This window comes from Sinocyclocheilus grahami, unplaced genomic scaffold, assembly GCF_001515645.1.
Source record: "Sinocyclocheilus grahami isolate Dianchi unplaced genomic scaffold, SAMN03320097.WGS_v1.1 scaffold176.1, whole genome shotgun sequence".
In the NCBI taxonomy this organism is placed as follows: Eukaryota; Metazoa; Chordata; class Actinopteri; order Cypriniformes; family Cyprinidae; genus Sinocyclocheilus; species Sinocyclocheilus grahami.
The window spans coordinates 477,082-492,006 of record NW_015505355.1 but is presented as its reverse complement, the minus strand read 5'-3'; the positions used below and the strand labels follow the sequence as shown (position 1 = coordinate 492,006).

Here is a 14,925-nt window from a genome sequence, read left to right as displayed (position 1 = left end):
TAAGGGACGTAACATTTCTGTCACACGCTTGAGGAATTCAGCCAATCACAACGCACTGGATAGCTGGCCAATCAGAGCACACCTCGCTTTTTCAGACCGATGAGCTTTGTAAAAATCGACGTGTTTCAGAAAGGCGGATGCCCCAATAACAATAATGTACAGTATGTGGAGAATAATGTGTTTTTTGAACCTTAAACCGCATAAACACATTTCATTACACCAAATACACCAAATAATGTTATTTTTAGCCTTGTTTTGAGCCATGTATTATTACTCTAAATTGGGCTACTATTACTATCTTGTACCCTGCAATAATCATTTGCTCAAACTCACTTTTATGAGATGAATGGGGAAAAAAACAAGAAAATCGGGCAAACATATTGGCCAAAAAAAAATCGGCATTCTAAATATCGGCATCGGCCAATGAAAAACCCATATCGGTCGACCGCTATTCTTATCATATATATCCACATTTGCACAAATATGAACCAGCACAACTGTTTTCAACATTAATAATAATCAGAAATTTTTCTTGAGCAGCAAATCAGCATATTAGAGTGATTTCTGAAGAATCATGTGACACTGTAGACTGGAGTAATGAAGCTGAAAATTCAGCTTTGATCACAGGAATGAATTACACTTTAAAATATATTCAATCAGTTATTTAAAGGGTAAAATATATTTTTTAAATTACAGTTTTTACTATATTTTTGTTCAAATAAATGCAGCTTTGGTGAGTAAAAGAGATATATATATATACATTTTGTATATTATTATTATTATTATTAGGGGTTCAAGCGCGTTGCGGTGAAACCCTATTGTAATTGTTAGAATGGTCACGGATCAGCAACTCCATGTGAAACTGATCGTGCAGACCAAACCGTAAGTCGTAGAGACTTGAAACTTGGAGGGATGGTAGTACTCACACCGCCTACAGCGTGACCAAGGCTCGCCCCAATCGGCCTGACGGGGGCGCTACAGCGATCAAAAGTATGAAAACACACATACATCCTAAACCGTCAGTCGCAGGCTCAAGTGTCTTATGTCATTGGAATCCTTGGCTCACGCCGGACAAAACGCATGCCTCAGATTCACTCGTGAGATTTAGCGAAATTTTCGGGTATTTCGCATTTTTTGAAAAACCTACTTTTGCGAACTAGTCCTAGGTTTTTCGCCCAATCGGAACCAAACCAGTGCAGAAATATTCTCTGGAGAGTGAATATCAATAATTATCAAAAAAAGTTGAACTTTCGACTTACCGTCGCAAAGGGGCGCCAAAATGTTTGGGCAGGGCCACTTTTAGTAAAATGCCTATAACTCACAGGAAAAAAATCACGGAGCTTGGCCACTTGGTGGCACTATAAGAGGGAAAAAAACATAAAAATGGCTATAACTGCTCAACCATTTGTATTATCATCATGAAAATCAGTCTGCACGGTCTTGGTCCAAAGTGCCACAAGTGTCTACAAGGACATTTGCATAAATCATGACTGCCATTGGCCGACAATTTTGAGCACCTGTTAGACAAGGTTATCGAAGGGCGGAACGATCGGAACGAAACTGTTCGACTCACGACTCCAAAGGTCTGAGAGAAATTTGAAAGAAATCGGCCACTGGGGGGGCGATATCGCATCTTTCAAGGGCGTAAACCAGGGCTGTCTAAACTCGGTCCTGGAGGGTCGGTGTCATGCAGAGTTTAGCTCCAACTTACCTCAACACACCTGACTGGAAGTTTCTATGCCTTGTAAGAGCTTGATTAGCTGGTTCAGGTGTGTTTAATTAGGGTTGGAGCTAAACTCTGCAGGACACCGGCCCTCCAGGACCAAGTTTGGACAGCCCTGGCGTAAATGATTGTATGTCGCGCGGTTTTTCGCCCATATACACAATATTCATATCATGCGATAGAACTCCTCATTCCGGACAACTTTGCCTCTAGAACCAATGCTCACAATCGAATCGTTTGTTAAATGATTGAGAAGATGTAGAAAACCTATTTTTGCGAACTGGTCCTAGGTTTTTCTCTCAATATGGAAAAAAACACTGCAGTACACTCTGGACTCTAGTCTAGGCCAATAATTATTTAAAAAAATGTAGAAATTTGCCCTTTGAGAAGCTATAACAGTCGTAAACGTAAAAAAAAAAAAAAAAAGATTTCTATGGTAAATTACCTGGATTTGCCAAAAATGCTTTTTTAATCATTGATTTGCGTAGGTACAGCCTTGCTAAATAATATGTAATGTATTTTTCCTTATATGCTTAAATGCCTTAAGCGCTTGAACCCTGGTAATCGATGCTTGCAGCTATGTATATACTGTATATATATCTATATATATATATATATATATATATATATAAAGTGTATTTTAAAAGAAAAGCATTACACTTTTCACGCATCCCGATCTTCTGATTTAACCAATTATGCGATTAAAAATACACTAAAAATTATGAAATATGTTTTTTTTTATAATTGCCATCTATTTTATTGTGTTATTTCCATTGTGTTAATATGACACATATTTTATATTCAAAATTAAATGCTTAAAAATATAATAATAATAAAAAAAAAATTTGTCATGACTACTTGTAGTTACTATTTGCACACTGAGGTGCAGATAACTACTATTATAAATATTATCTAATAATTGCCATCTATTTTATTGTGTTATTTCCATTGTGTTAATATGACACATATTTTATATTCAAAATTAAATGCTTAAAAATATAATAATAATAAAAAAAAAATTTGTCATGACTACTTGTAGTTACTATTTGCACACTGAGGTGCAGATAACTACTATTATAAATATTATCTAACATTATTTATTCTTAGTGTATTTATTGCTATTTGCCTTTTTGTGGTCTTTTTCTCAAACCCTTGTAAGGTAAAATAGGCTTCTCACATTTATTTTCAGCGCTGGAACAGTCTAATAATTGAGATCTTTATATTTTTAAGTGAAATATATTTTTTAATTAAATTAAATGACAATTTTGAATTAAATTTGTAATTAATTTTTGTTTATTTGTTTATTCATTTACTGTTAAACTCAAATAGATAAAGAAACAGTGACTTGAAATAATTTCTAAGTCTTAAATTTCATATGTTTTCATGTAAATGTATATATATATATTTTTTTTTTTACTCTTTAGTGTTTTTCAAAATGTTTGATTTTTGCATGGAAAACAATGAGGGTCAGTTTGTACAGCCTTTCCAAAACACATTTATGTGTCAAAATTTTGCATGCATATGCATGACCCTAAATAAAAAACATTCACAATATTTTTGAGCAGTTTGAAAATTGAGTTTGTGTCAAATCGACCCGCAACAAGTTAAACACGATGTCCATCAACTTGATTTACTCATATTAAATGATACTTTCAACCTGAATAAAACCAGTTTGTTTAGATGTTACCACATCGAACACTTTTTTCAGGTCACCTGTCAGAACTTTTTTGTTGTGTTAGAATTTTGTCACCAGCGTTTTACACTCATCTCATGCACGAGTGCCTCAGTGTTCACTAATCACTGAAACTTCAGGTGTCACGCAGAAATGTGACACGATATCAGATACTCTTCACTCAGCACTAGTGATGAAGAACAAGTGTTGAAGGATAAGTTCACTTCCAGAATAAAAACGTCCTGATAATTTACTCACCCCCATGTCATGTCTTTATTTCTTCAGTCGAAAAGAAATGAAGGTTTTTGAGGAAAAATGTCAGGATTTTACTTAATATAGTGGACTTCAACAGGGATTGAAGGTCCAAATGAAGTCAAGCTATAGTGCAAGACGAGCATTTGTGGTTAAAAAGTATATATGTGTCCCTGCAGCACAAAAGCAGTGTTAAGTTGCTGGGGGATATTTGTAGCAATAGCCAACAATACATTGTATGGGTCACAATTATACATTTCTCTTTTATGCCAAAAATCATTAGGATATTAAGTAAAGATCATGTTCCATGAAGATATTTTGTATGTTTCCTATCGTAAATATATCAAAACTTAATGTTTGATTAGTAATATGCATTGCTAAGAACTTAATTTGAACAACTTTAAAGATGATTTTCTCAATATTTAGATTTTTTTGCACCCTCAGATTCCAGATTTTCAAATATTGTCCGATCCTAACAAACCATACATCAATGGAAAGCTTATTTATTCAGATCAATTTTGAAAAATTGACACTTAAGACTGCTTTTGTGCTCTAGGGTCACATGTTTGTATTCTTTTAGAAAGTGGCCGGTCGTTTGGCTAGATAAGGAAAGAAGAAAAAAAAAAAATATGGGAAAAAAAATCCTGGAATGTTTTCCTTAAACACCTTTTCTTGACTGAAGAAAGAAATACATGAACATGACATGGGGGTGAGTAAATTATCAGGACATTTTTATTCTGGAACTGAACGTATCCTTTAAAGTTTAGTGAACATTCATAAACACACACGCTTTTCAGTTTGATATAAAGCTTTTATTTTCACATTTCAGTGTCATTTCTCAGTATAAGGGTTTCAGACATGTTACTGGTAACATCCCAGCTAACAAAGATACGTTTTGAGAACGTTTTGCTAACATTCCTGACATGTTATGAAAACATTATTTCTGAAGCATCCGAGGATCCTCGAAAGAGAGGTTGTGTTTTACTTTCTTTTTTTTATATTCATTTGTTCATCCATTTATAATCATTTAATCGTTTTATTTTTACATTTCAGCATATAATCATTTTAGCATCTATATACTAATTTCATTGATTCATTAATTGAATTGTCATTAACATTACATTATATTATTGTTTTTTATGTTATTGTTCCATTGTTGTTTAGTCGTATGACTGTAGGTTTAAAGGGCTGTTTGTCTTCATGAGTAAGAGATACGAGGGAATGTTTATGGAAACTCAAGGTTTATGGGAGGTTGTTTGGTATAACAGTACTTGTTGAATGTGTCCTGTTTAGACGAAGTCTGAGCATTGAAACATACACAACTAAGATTTTTCAGTAAACTCTTCATCACTTCGTCTCCTGTTTGGGTATTTTGGATACCAGACAAGATTTGCAAACAGATTTAGGGTATTAGGCAATTTTGCTGAATGGTTGTTCTGTTACCAGACAAAACAGATATCTTCTGACTGGATCAGAAGGAGGCATGATCTAACATTTCCGAATGTTTTTAAATGTTTAAAAAACGCTTTTTCTTGGTTATGCAAACATTCCATTCATTGTATCATTTGCAAACATTATGGGAACGTTACATTTGAATGTTCTCTGAACGTTCTGAAACAAGTAACATTCAAAAAATGTTGGATGAACGTCTGACTAAAATGTTTCGGAAACGAAAAACTTTGAATGAACTTTCTATTAACCTTTCTGGAGGAATGTTAAGCAAAGTTCTGGGAATGTTCCTTGTTAGCTGGGATACTTTATACACGGCAAAACATATTAACTCAGTATTAATATATAACCTCAGACTAATCTGGCTTTTAAAAAAAACATATAAAAGAACAGAATATACAAACTTGCTCTTTGATAAGTTGTTGTAAAACACATGCACGTTTATGTTGCCAAGAACAGTGTTCATTCCAGTAAGTAAGCAGATGGATCTAAAAACATCAACGTCACTGTACAAAACTGCTTTTAAAAAACAATAAATGCAGGACTGCGAGACGGCTTACACAAACACAGACAGTCATTCCTGACTAATGCCCTGTCAAAACACACACACACACACACACACACACACACACACACACACTCTCTTTCTCTCTCTCTCTCACTCTCTCACCACTCTCTCTCTCACACACGCACACACACTCACACACTCACCCAGGTTTACATTTGTGAAAAGTGGGGACTCTCCATAGGTGTAATGGTTTGTATACTGTACAGACCGTATATTCTATTGCCCTACACCAACCCTACCCCTAAACCTACCCCTCACAGGAGACTTTCTGCTATTTCAGATTTTCAATACACTCCATTCTGTGTGATTTATAAGCGTTTTGAAAAGTGGGGACATGGGGTAATGTCCTGAAAAGTCACCTTCTCCTTGTAATACCTGTCATACCTTTGTCATTATACACATTTATGTCCTCATTTGTCACAAAAACGCGTACACACACACACACTCTCTCTCTCACACACGCTCACAATCACTCACACACACACTCACACACACACACACACACACACACACACACACACATTGACTCCTGGTCAGAATGAAAGTGAATATCAGAAAGCAAATAAGCGAATGTCAACATATGTTCTGCAGAGATATTGTGGTCAGTATCAGTGAAATGTTGAAAAACAACCATGCCGATCTACATGCATGAAGTGACCGAGTGTAAAATAACAGCAAAGATAAAAGTGTTATTTTGAGGTTCAGAGCACAATCCTATAGTTAACGTAATAATGTTCCTGTTAAGATATGAAAATGTAATTTGTTTAAAGGTTTAAAATCTGTTTTCGTGGTTATCTGAACATTCATGAAAGAAACATTTAATTCTATCATTTTGCAAACATTATGGGAACGTTATTTTGAATGTTCTTTAAAGCTACCTTGATAACAAATTTAGGTTATAACTATTCCAGTTTTCTTGTTGTGATTAGAATGCTATTTAAAGGTTACAAAAAGGTTTCTTACAATGTTCCACTAACTCTATTTCACCCAAAAATAACGTTATTCAAATGTTTTTTTTTATTATTCTATAAACCTTAAACTGTCTAGTTTTCTTGTCGTGATTTGAACGTTATTTAAATGTAACAAAAATGTTTCTTAGAACATTCAGCATGTGCAAATAACATCGTAAGGACGTTCCAAGAATGATTTGCACAGCGTTATGAAAAACGTATATCAAATATTAATAAAGTTATTAGAGCATTCTTTAAACATTACTTTAAGAATGTTTTTTCGAACTGACAGGACTTTATAAATCCACTGAGTAAATATGCTTAATGTACATCTTTGCTTTGGCTATGTACTCTATATATTCATACTGTATGTGAACGTTTAGAGACTATGCATGTAAAAAGTCGAACATAAGGATGTAAAGTGTAAAGTATTTGGACAGAATGCATCTGTTAAAGGAAACATATACATTATTAGTTCTCTTAGGTTCACTCATGTTTAATGTTTTGAACAAATTTTATGTTTTAAAACCACGCAAACCACTTGATTGGTCTTGATATGCAGCAAAAAGCAATAATAACCATGTTAAAGCATAAGTGACATTATTAGGCAGTGGTTGGCATTCACAGTTGCATTATTGTTATGGACTATTTTACCTTTAAAGGGTAAGTTTGCAGATTTTCAACCAACTTTGTGTTGTTACAATATCAGTAGTATAAGTAAATGCACAATGTGTATCTTTATCAGTGTGACCTATACAAGAAATCCCCATTTATTTGTCAACAAAAGTCTGAAAACTACAGATTATACTTGCGCATTTTTGTATTCTCTAGTTATGTAGCACCGTTTTTTTTTTTTTTTTTGCATAGACAGCCCGCTTTTATTAAAAGCCCATCTTGTCAGCGGTGATTTACTCCTTTAATAGATGGAGAAGTGGCAGAAAATGTTTGTGGTGGGTTAACAAGTGAAATGGGTCACCCGCATAAGAACTACACGACGTGTGCGAGCTTGTGCTGTTTGTTGTTTTGTTTGTTGCATTTGCCATTCAAAAGTATCTATAGACCTAGATCTTGCTCTGAATTGACAGCTGTTAAATGCTCCTCCTTGATGTTGCAATAAATGTTCCTGCAAAGGAAGAAAAACACCATAAATCACATGTACCATGCTGATTATAAGCTCAGATTTCATCTTAACGTGAACGTCACAGAGCTTTTAAACCGACATCAGAGTGCAAGAAGAGTTCATGTACTCTTCTTACTGTAAGCTGCCATTTATTTTAACTGCAATGAGCACAAAATGGACTTACTTCTCATCTGATGTCTATTCCTGCAAGTGATTCCCACGTATACAGCAGCACTTGCGATCACAATGATGAAAAACACGCAAACTGAAGACGTCACAATGGTGCTCTGGACGTTCTGACCAGGTATTTGTTGTTGTTTTTCTACGGAAACAACAGAGGTTCATGGTATATTTGTGTTGGAGTAGTGAAATGGTGTTTCTTATAGTCTTAAGTCTTCATAGAAGACATTTGACGCAAACTCTGTAATATTGACATAGCATGGTAGCAATTAGATAAACTATGAGCCAAAGGTCTACAGCAAAACCATTGCCCCGATTCCCAGGGAACAGACGGATAAACAAAGATAAAATGAATATCTTGAAGTCAATCCTGAAAGTAAAAGAGACACATGTTCTTGTTTCTCACACAAGCACTCGGAGAGCTCACATTTAGTTTTAAAAGGCTGAATGAGTTTACTGTATAATCTTCATGCAAAAGTCTCTGAGCTATGGAATATTGATTTCTGCCATGGAATTAAGAAAAAAGTCTATATCTCACAATTTTGAAGAATTAAGCATATACAATTTCTGAATTGCAAGATATAAAGTCAGAATTATGAGATATTATAAAGTCAGAGTTGTGAGATATAAAGTCAGAATTATGAGATATTATAAAGTCAGAGTTGTGAGATATAAAGTCAGAATTATGAGATATTATAAAGTCAGAGTTGTGAGATATAAAGTAAGAATTATGAGATATTATAAAGTCAGAGTTGTGAGATATAAAGTAAGAATTATGAGATATTATAATGTCAGAGTTGTAAGATATAAAGTAAGAATTTTGAGATATTATAAAGTCAGAATTACGAGATATAAAGTCAGAATTTTGAGATATTATAGTCAGAGTTGTGAGGAATTGTGAGATATACAGTAAGAAATGTTTAGATTTAAAGTCAGAATTATGAGATATTATAAAGTCAGAATTATGAGATATAAAGTCAGAATTATGAGATATTACAAAGTCAGAGTTGTGAGATATAAAGTCAGAATTATGAGATATTACAAAGTCAGAGTTGTGAGATATAAATTAAGAATTATGAGATATTATAATGTCAGAGTTGTAAGATATAAAGTCAGAATTATGAGATATTACAAAATCAGAGTTGTGAGATATTATATAGTCAGAGTTGTGAGATATTATATAGTCAGAGTTGTGAGATATAAAGTCAGAATTATGAGATATTATAAAGTCAGAGTTGTGAGATATAATGTCAGAATTATGAGATATTATAAAGTCAGAGTTGTAAGATATAAAGTAAGAATTTTGAGATATTATAAAGTCAGAGTTGTGAGATATAAAGTAAGAATTATGAGATAGTATAAAGTCAGCGTTGTGAGATATAAAGTAAGAATTATGAGATAGTATAAAGTCAGCGTTGTGAGATATAAAGTAAGAATTATGAGATATTATAAAGTCAGAGTTGTGAGATATAAAGTCAGAATTATGAGATATTATAAATTCAAAATTACGAGATATTATAAAGTCAGAATTACGAGATACAAAGTCAGAATTGTGAGATATAAATCAAGAATTATGAGATATTTTAAAGTCAGAATTACGAGATACTATAAGTCAGAATTGTGAGATATAATGTTGCAATTGTGAGGAAAACAAGTCAGAATTAACAAAAAACAAACAAACAAAAAAAACACTTTTTTTCTCCGTTGTCGAAATGACCTACAAACACTAGGTTTGGCTTTTAATTTTGGAGTTAATTGAATTAATTTCTTTCATGAGTAGTTAACACTAAATGTATTGGTAAGTTGATTTGCTCAGCAGGATGATGTTATGCTTTATTTTATCTTTAACCATATTCTGAATGCAACTTAATTTTAAAGAGAACGTCTTTTAATTTTAAACCATTACAATGAACAAGTGAACACAGAAATGCCATATAAAGCATATAAAATTCACCATTTTAAGTGCGGAATAAATGCACACATACTGACCTGTGACGACCAGATGGATTCTTTCACGTCTTAACGGTGATTTCTTGTAGTAGCACTCGTACAGTCCCTGGTCTGACAGACTCACTCTGTGAAACACTAGAGAACAGTTTCCACTCAGGTTCAGCTCTGTTCTGTTCCTGAACTCAGATGCTGTGAGGTTGTCTTCTTGCTCGTCGTCTTTATAGTAATTAACCACGAGCGGCTGTTCACCGGCGACCTTCTGCCAGACCAGATACGGAGGCCTATCCGGAGGACACTTGCAGGGAAGAGATGCTGCTTCTCCATCCGTGCCCTTAACAGTAATATCAATGAGGTCTGTGGAGGAAATATGGAGATAAACGTCTCACACTCAGTCAACAAACAACCTGATCTGAATTAACAAGGTTTAAAAATGCTATGCTAATGATATCAGCTACTAGGTGCTATGAGATTTATAGCATGAATGATTCATCAGATAATAGCATACTACGGTGGTGCATGTTCAAACAGTGGTACTTTTGGGTACTTTTTTGTTAGTGTGTTGTGTGTGTGTTTGTGTGTGGGTGTGTACCAAGCAGGCACATATTTGTGCCAAGAAGGGAAATAAATCTGTCAAAACCTTATTTGTTAGTACTCATCTGTAAAAAAAAAAAAAAAACAGTATAAAGCACAACTTTTTATATACATTAAAAATGCAGATGAACACATTTATGAATACATTTGATCATCAACTCTCTGATTATAGAATGCTATGAAAAAATAATAAAATTGGTAAAACTGCAGAGAGATATCTATTGATCTGTCTTTCAAAATATCTATCTATTTTACATTTGATTTTGTGTTGATTCTGAAATTTAGCAATACATTTTTATCATTAATTAACAAATACATAATTAAATAATTCAATAATTATAATAAATTGCTATATTTTATTATTTCATTGTATATAAACTATGATATATATATATATATATATACACACACACACACATATGTATAATCTATATCTATATATATCATATCAAACTATCAGTTCAGACTTTTTTTCTCGCAATTCAGACTTTTTTTCTCACAATTCGGACTTTTTTTCTTGCAATTCAGACTTTTTTCTCAGAATTGCGTGATATAAACTCGCAATTCAGACTTTTTTTCTCACAATTCAGACTTTTTTCTCAGAATTGCGTGATATAAACTCCTAAAGCTGTCCGTCCAGTATCAGCTTGAGCTGCTGTCTACATTACTGCTGCCAGACACGTTCCTCATCAGCGCACTGACACACACACTTTCACTCGCGCTCGAAAGCGAAAGCATTTCCAAAACTCTCAACACATTCATAACTGCACTGCATTACTTCTGACTGCACACATCCGCCAGAGGACGAGCACAGACGCTGAACTAAAATATTGAAGTGTACTAAAAAGAGTTTAGTAAAATGTAGTATTTACTATATTAACCCTTAAATGCATGAATGTTTCACCAATCATAGCGACCCGGAACACTATATCCAGCACAGATGTCTCTCTAACCTACCACTGGTTTCAGCCACTGGATAAAAACAGAAAAAAAGTGGTAATTGCTTTTTATCTCGCAATTCGGACTTTTTTTCTCGCAATTCGGACTTTTTTTCTCACAATTCAGACTTTTTTTCTCACAATTCGGACTTTTTTCTCAGAATTGCGTGATATAAACTCGCAATTCAGACTTTTTTTCTCGCAATTCGGACTTTTTTCACAGAATTGCATGATATAAACTCACAATTCTGACTTTTTTTCTCGCAGTTCAGACTTTTTTCTCGCAATTCTGACTTTTTTCTCAGAATTGCATGATATAAACTCACGATTCAGACTTTTTTTCTCGCAGTTCAGACTTTTTTCTCGCAATTCGGACTTTTTTCTCAGAATTGCTGACTTTTTTTCTCGCAATTCGGACTTTTTTTCTCATAATTGCGTGATATAAACGATTTAATGCGAGTTAAAGTCCAATTTTGAGGGGGGAAAAAAGACTGATATGTTCTCAGAATTGCGAGTTTGTATCACGCAATTCTGAGAAAAAAAGTCCGAATTGTAAGATAAAAAGTCACAATTAACTAATTTAGATTTTTTTATTCAGTGGCGGAAACGGGCTTCCATACTAACCGCTGCAATAGCAAAAAAATTTAAATAATAATAATAAATAATTAAAAATAATAAAATATTTTAAAAAACTCTCGTGATATTTTAAGAACAATTACAGAATTGTTCCTGTTATTGTTAAACGTTATTGTTGTTTTTTTGTGGCTAAATTACGTTTTAGATAGGATGTCAACAACCGCTTAAAAATAACTGCATTCACTATGTACAGATAAGTGCATATGTATTATTTTTATTGTTATTTAATTCTAACATTATAACATGAATTGCAGTGAAACTGTTATACAGTTTAACATTTAGAATAAGACACGTTTAAACAAAATCAAATTGAAAAAGATCAGAATATTATTATTTTTGCTGATAATTATAAAAGTGTAATACACATTTACTTTATTGATGTATTATTTAACATTTTGACATAAACTCGATTGCAAATGCAAGATAGCTTTGTTAATGTGTAGTTGATTTAATTAATTAAACGTGAAATGTGTTGTGGTCCTGTGGTCATGTTGCTTGGCAAACTTATTAGCTAAAGAATCATATTGCATGTTTAATTATATAATTAGAATCTAAATTTCCGAGTGATATAATATATAATTTAGTAATAAAATACAAACGCACACACACACAGACAGACAGACAGATAGACTCACACACGCACACATACACACACTCTCACACACACACACACATGCACTCTCACACACACACTCTCACACGCACACACACACTCACACGTACACACACACACACACACACTCACACACGCACACACACACACTCCCTCACACACACACACACATGCACTCTCACACACACACTCTCACACGCACACACACACACACACTCACACACACACACACATGCACTCTCACACACACACTCTCACACGCACACACACACACACACTCTCACACACTCACACACACACACACACGCACGCACACACATGCACTCTCTCACACACACACACACACACACACGCACGCACAGTTGTCAGGACCACATCACATTTAATATTTAATTAATTAAGCAGTGCTGAGTTATCATCTTAGACATAAACAGTTATTTTACTTTTTTAATCAAATGTTATTCCAAAATGTGGAATAAGACAATTTCCCCAAAATGTTTAATATTTAATTTGTTTACAATTATGACATTATAATATAAATGTACAATTATGTTGATCATCATTATGTCAATAAATAATGAATTTGTGTCTTATTTTGATATTTTAACATAGAACTGCGAAAGAGCTGTGTTTATGTTTAAGAATAACTAGATGTTGCTCAATTAGTGAATTAGTTAATCATGCAAGTGATGACAATTATGTTGCTTGGAAACCTTAAGATAGTGAGTTATATGCATACTTGTTTAATTTTGCATTTTCAAACCAGCTAAAATGTACAAATGTCAAATAAGAGGCAATTTTATAAAATAAAATCATGTATTGATAATAATTAACAAAATTATAATTGTTTGTAGTTATGTAATTGTAATATGCAAAGATTTCTTCTGACCATTATTATTGTCAATAAATTATAAATTTGTGTCTTATTTGACATGATTACGTAAACACATTGCACATCTCATTGCATATTTATTAATTTTGCTTAAACACTGCATTCAATAAAAGTGACCCTGGAGCACAAAACCAGTCTTAATGGTAAATGTTTTCTGAAATTGAGATGTATGCATCATCTGAAAGCTGAATAAATAATCTTTCCATTGATGTATGGTTTGTTAGGATCGGACAATATTTGAAAATCTGGAATCTGAGGGTGCAAAAAACTCCAAATATTGAGAAAATCATCTTTAAAGTTGTCCAAATGAAGTTCTTAGCTATGCATATTACTAATCAAACATTAAGTTTTGATATATTTACAGTAGGAGATTTACAAAATATCTTCATGGAACATGATCTTTACTTAATATCCTAATGATTTTTGGCATAAAAGTGTGAGTGTGTGTGCTTTTGCGCTCTAGGGTCACATATATGATTTTTCTTGTATTGGTATATTTGCATGTGTTTGTGGGTGGAGCTTTGGAAAGAGAGGGCGTGGCTAATCACAGCACTCATGAATGCAGCTCTTTTGTGTGTGTTTCCAGCACGTCAGCATCCAGAAGAGATGGAGGCGATGGGACCCGGATCTGGAGCCGAAGCTGAGGAGGCCCAGAGAAACACAGCCATGCTGTGGAGCATCCAGGAGGCCGTTCAGAGGCAGACGCTGCAGATCGGGGCCTCGGCGTGCGGAGCCACGGCGGTGGTGGACGTTCTGCAGGCGCTGGGCATCACGGTGACTCCAGAGACGGTCGATCACTGCGTCAGGACGAGTCTGCGGAGGAACGAGGCGCCGCTGCACGATTACCTGCACTCCCGCAGCAAGGCCGGTACAGCCGCTCTACATACTGTGATGCTCTAAACCAGTGCTTCTCAAACTTTTTACAGTGGTTTAAAATTATTCTAAGTACCTCAACTTAGGTCGCAGTCACACCTTTTCCATTAACTCTTTCCCCGCCAGCATTTTTGAAAAAAGTTGCCAGCCACCGCCAGCGATTTTGATGAGTTTCACTAAAATTTGATGGCCTCCAGAATATTTTGCTGTATGAATATTTGAATATGCAATACACCAAAATAAAGATCAGAGCCTCTACTTTTAACCAAAAAAATCTGTTTTATTCTAGCTTAAAGCATTCTTTTTTTATAAACACTTTAGGTACAATACAAGTAATAGGTTTAATAAAAAATGCATTATTTTGAGCAAAAAGGTGAGAAAATCACATTTTTATCAAAAACTACATCTGGGTAATATTCAGTACGATTATCAAAGCATAAATCCAGTAAATCGCTTCCATCAACGCCTCCAAAACTTGCACAGACATCACATTTTACTCCGTAACATTATGCAGTTTT

At 34.1% G+C, this 14,925-nt stretch overlaps 1 protein-coding gene and 2 long non-coding RNA genes across 3 annotated transcripts in view; 1 reads left to right on the top strand and 2 right to left on the bottom strand.

Moving 5' to 3' along the window:
* Positions 1-6,576: 6,576 nt before the first annotated feature.
* Positions 6,577-14,925, bottom strand: part of LOC107593746 (uncharacterized) — a 20,077-nt gene continuing 11,728 nt past the window's right edge. Inside the window, exon 3 of the long non-coding RNA XR_001610115.1 lies at positions 6,577-7,093. This is a non-coding gene — a long non-coding RNA (uncharacterized lncRNA). The remainder of the gene's footprint in view (positions 7,094-14,925) is intronic.
* On the bottom strand, positions 7,466-10,328 carry LOC107593745 (uncharacterized). The gene is made up of 3 exons (XR_001610114.1): positions 9,904-10,328; positions 7,919-8,056; positions 7,466-7,737 (listed from the first exon to the last, which is right to left on the bottom strand). It is a non-coding gene; the product is annotated as an uncharacterized lncRNA (long non-coding RNA).
* The window catches only part of LOC107593744 (uncharacterized), an 8,117-nt gene continuing 7,276 nt past the window's right edge, over positions 14,085-14,925 (top strand). The window contains exon 1 of the mRNA XM_016283604.1: positions 14,085-14,402. Coding sequence (XP_016139090.1) covers positions 14,090-14,402 — 313 coding nt within the window. The 5' untranslated portion in view covers positions 14,085-14,089. The remainder of the gene's footprint in view (positions 14,403-14,925) is intronic.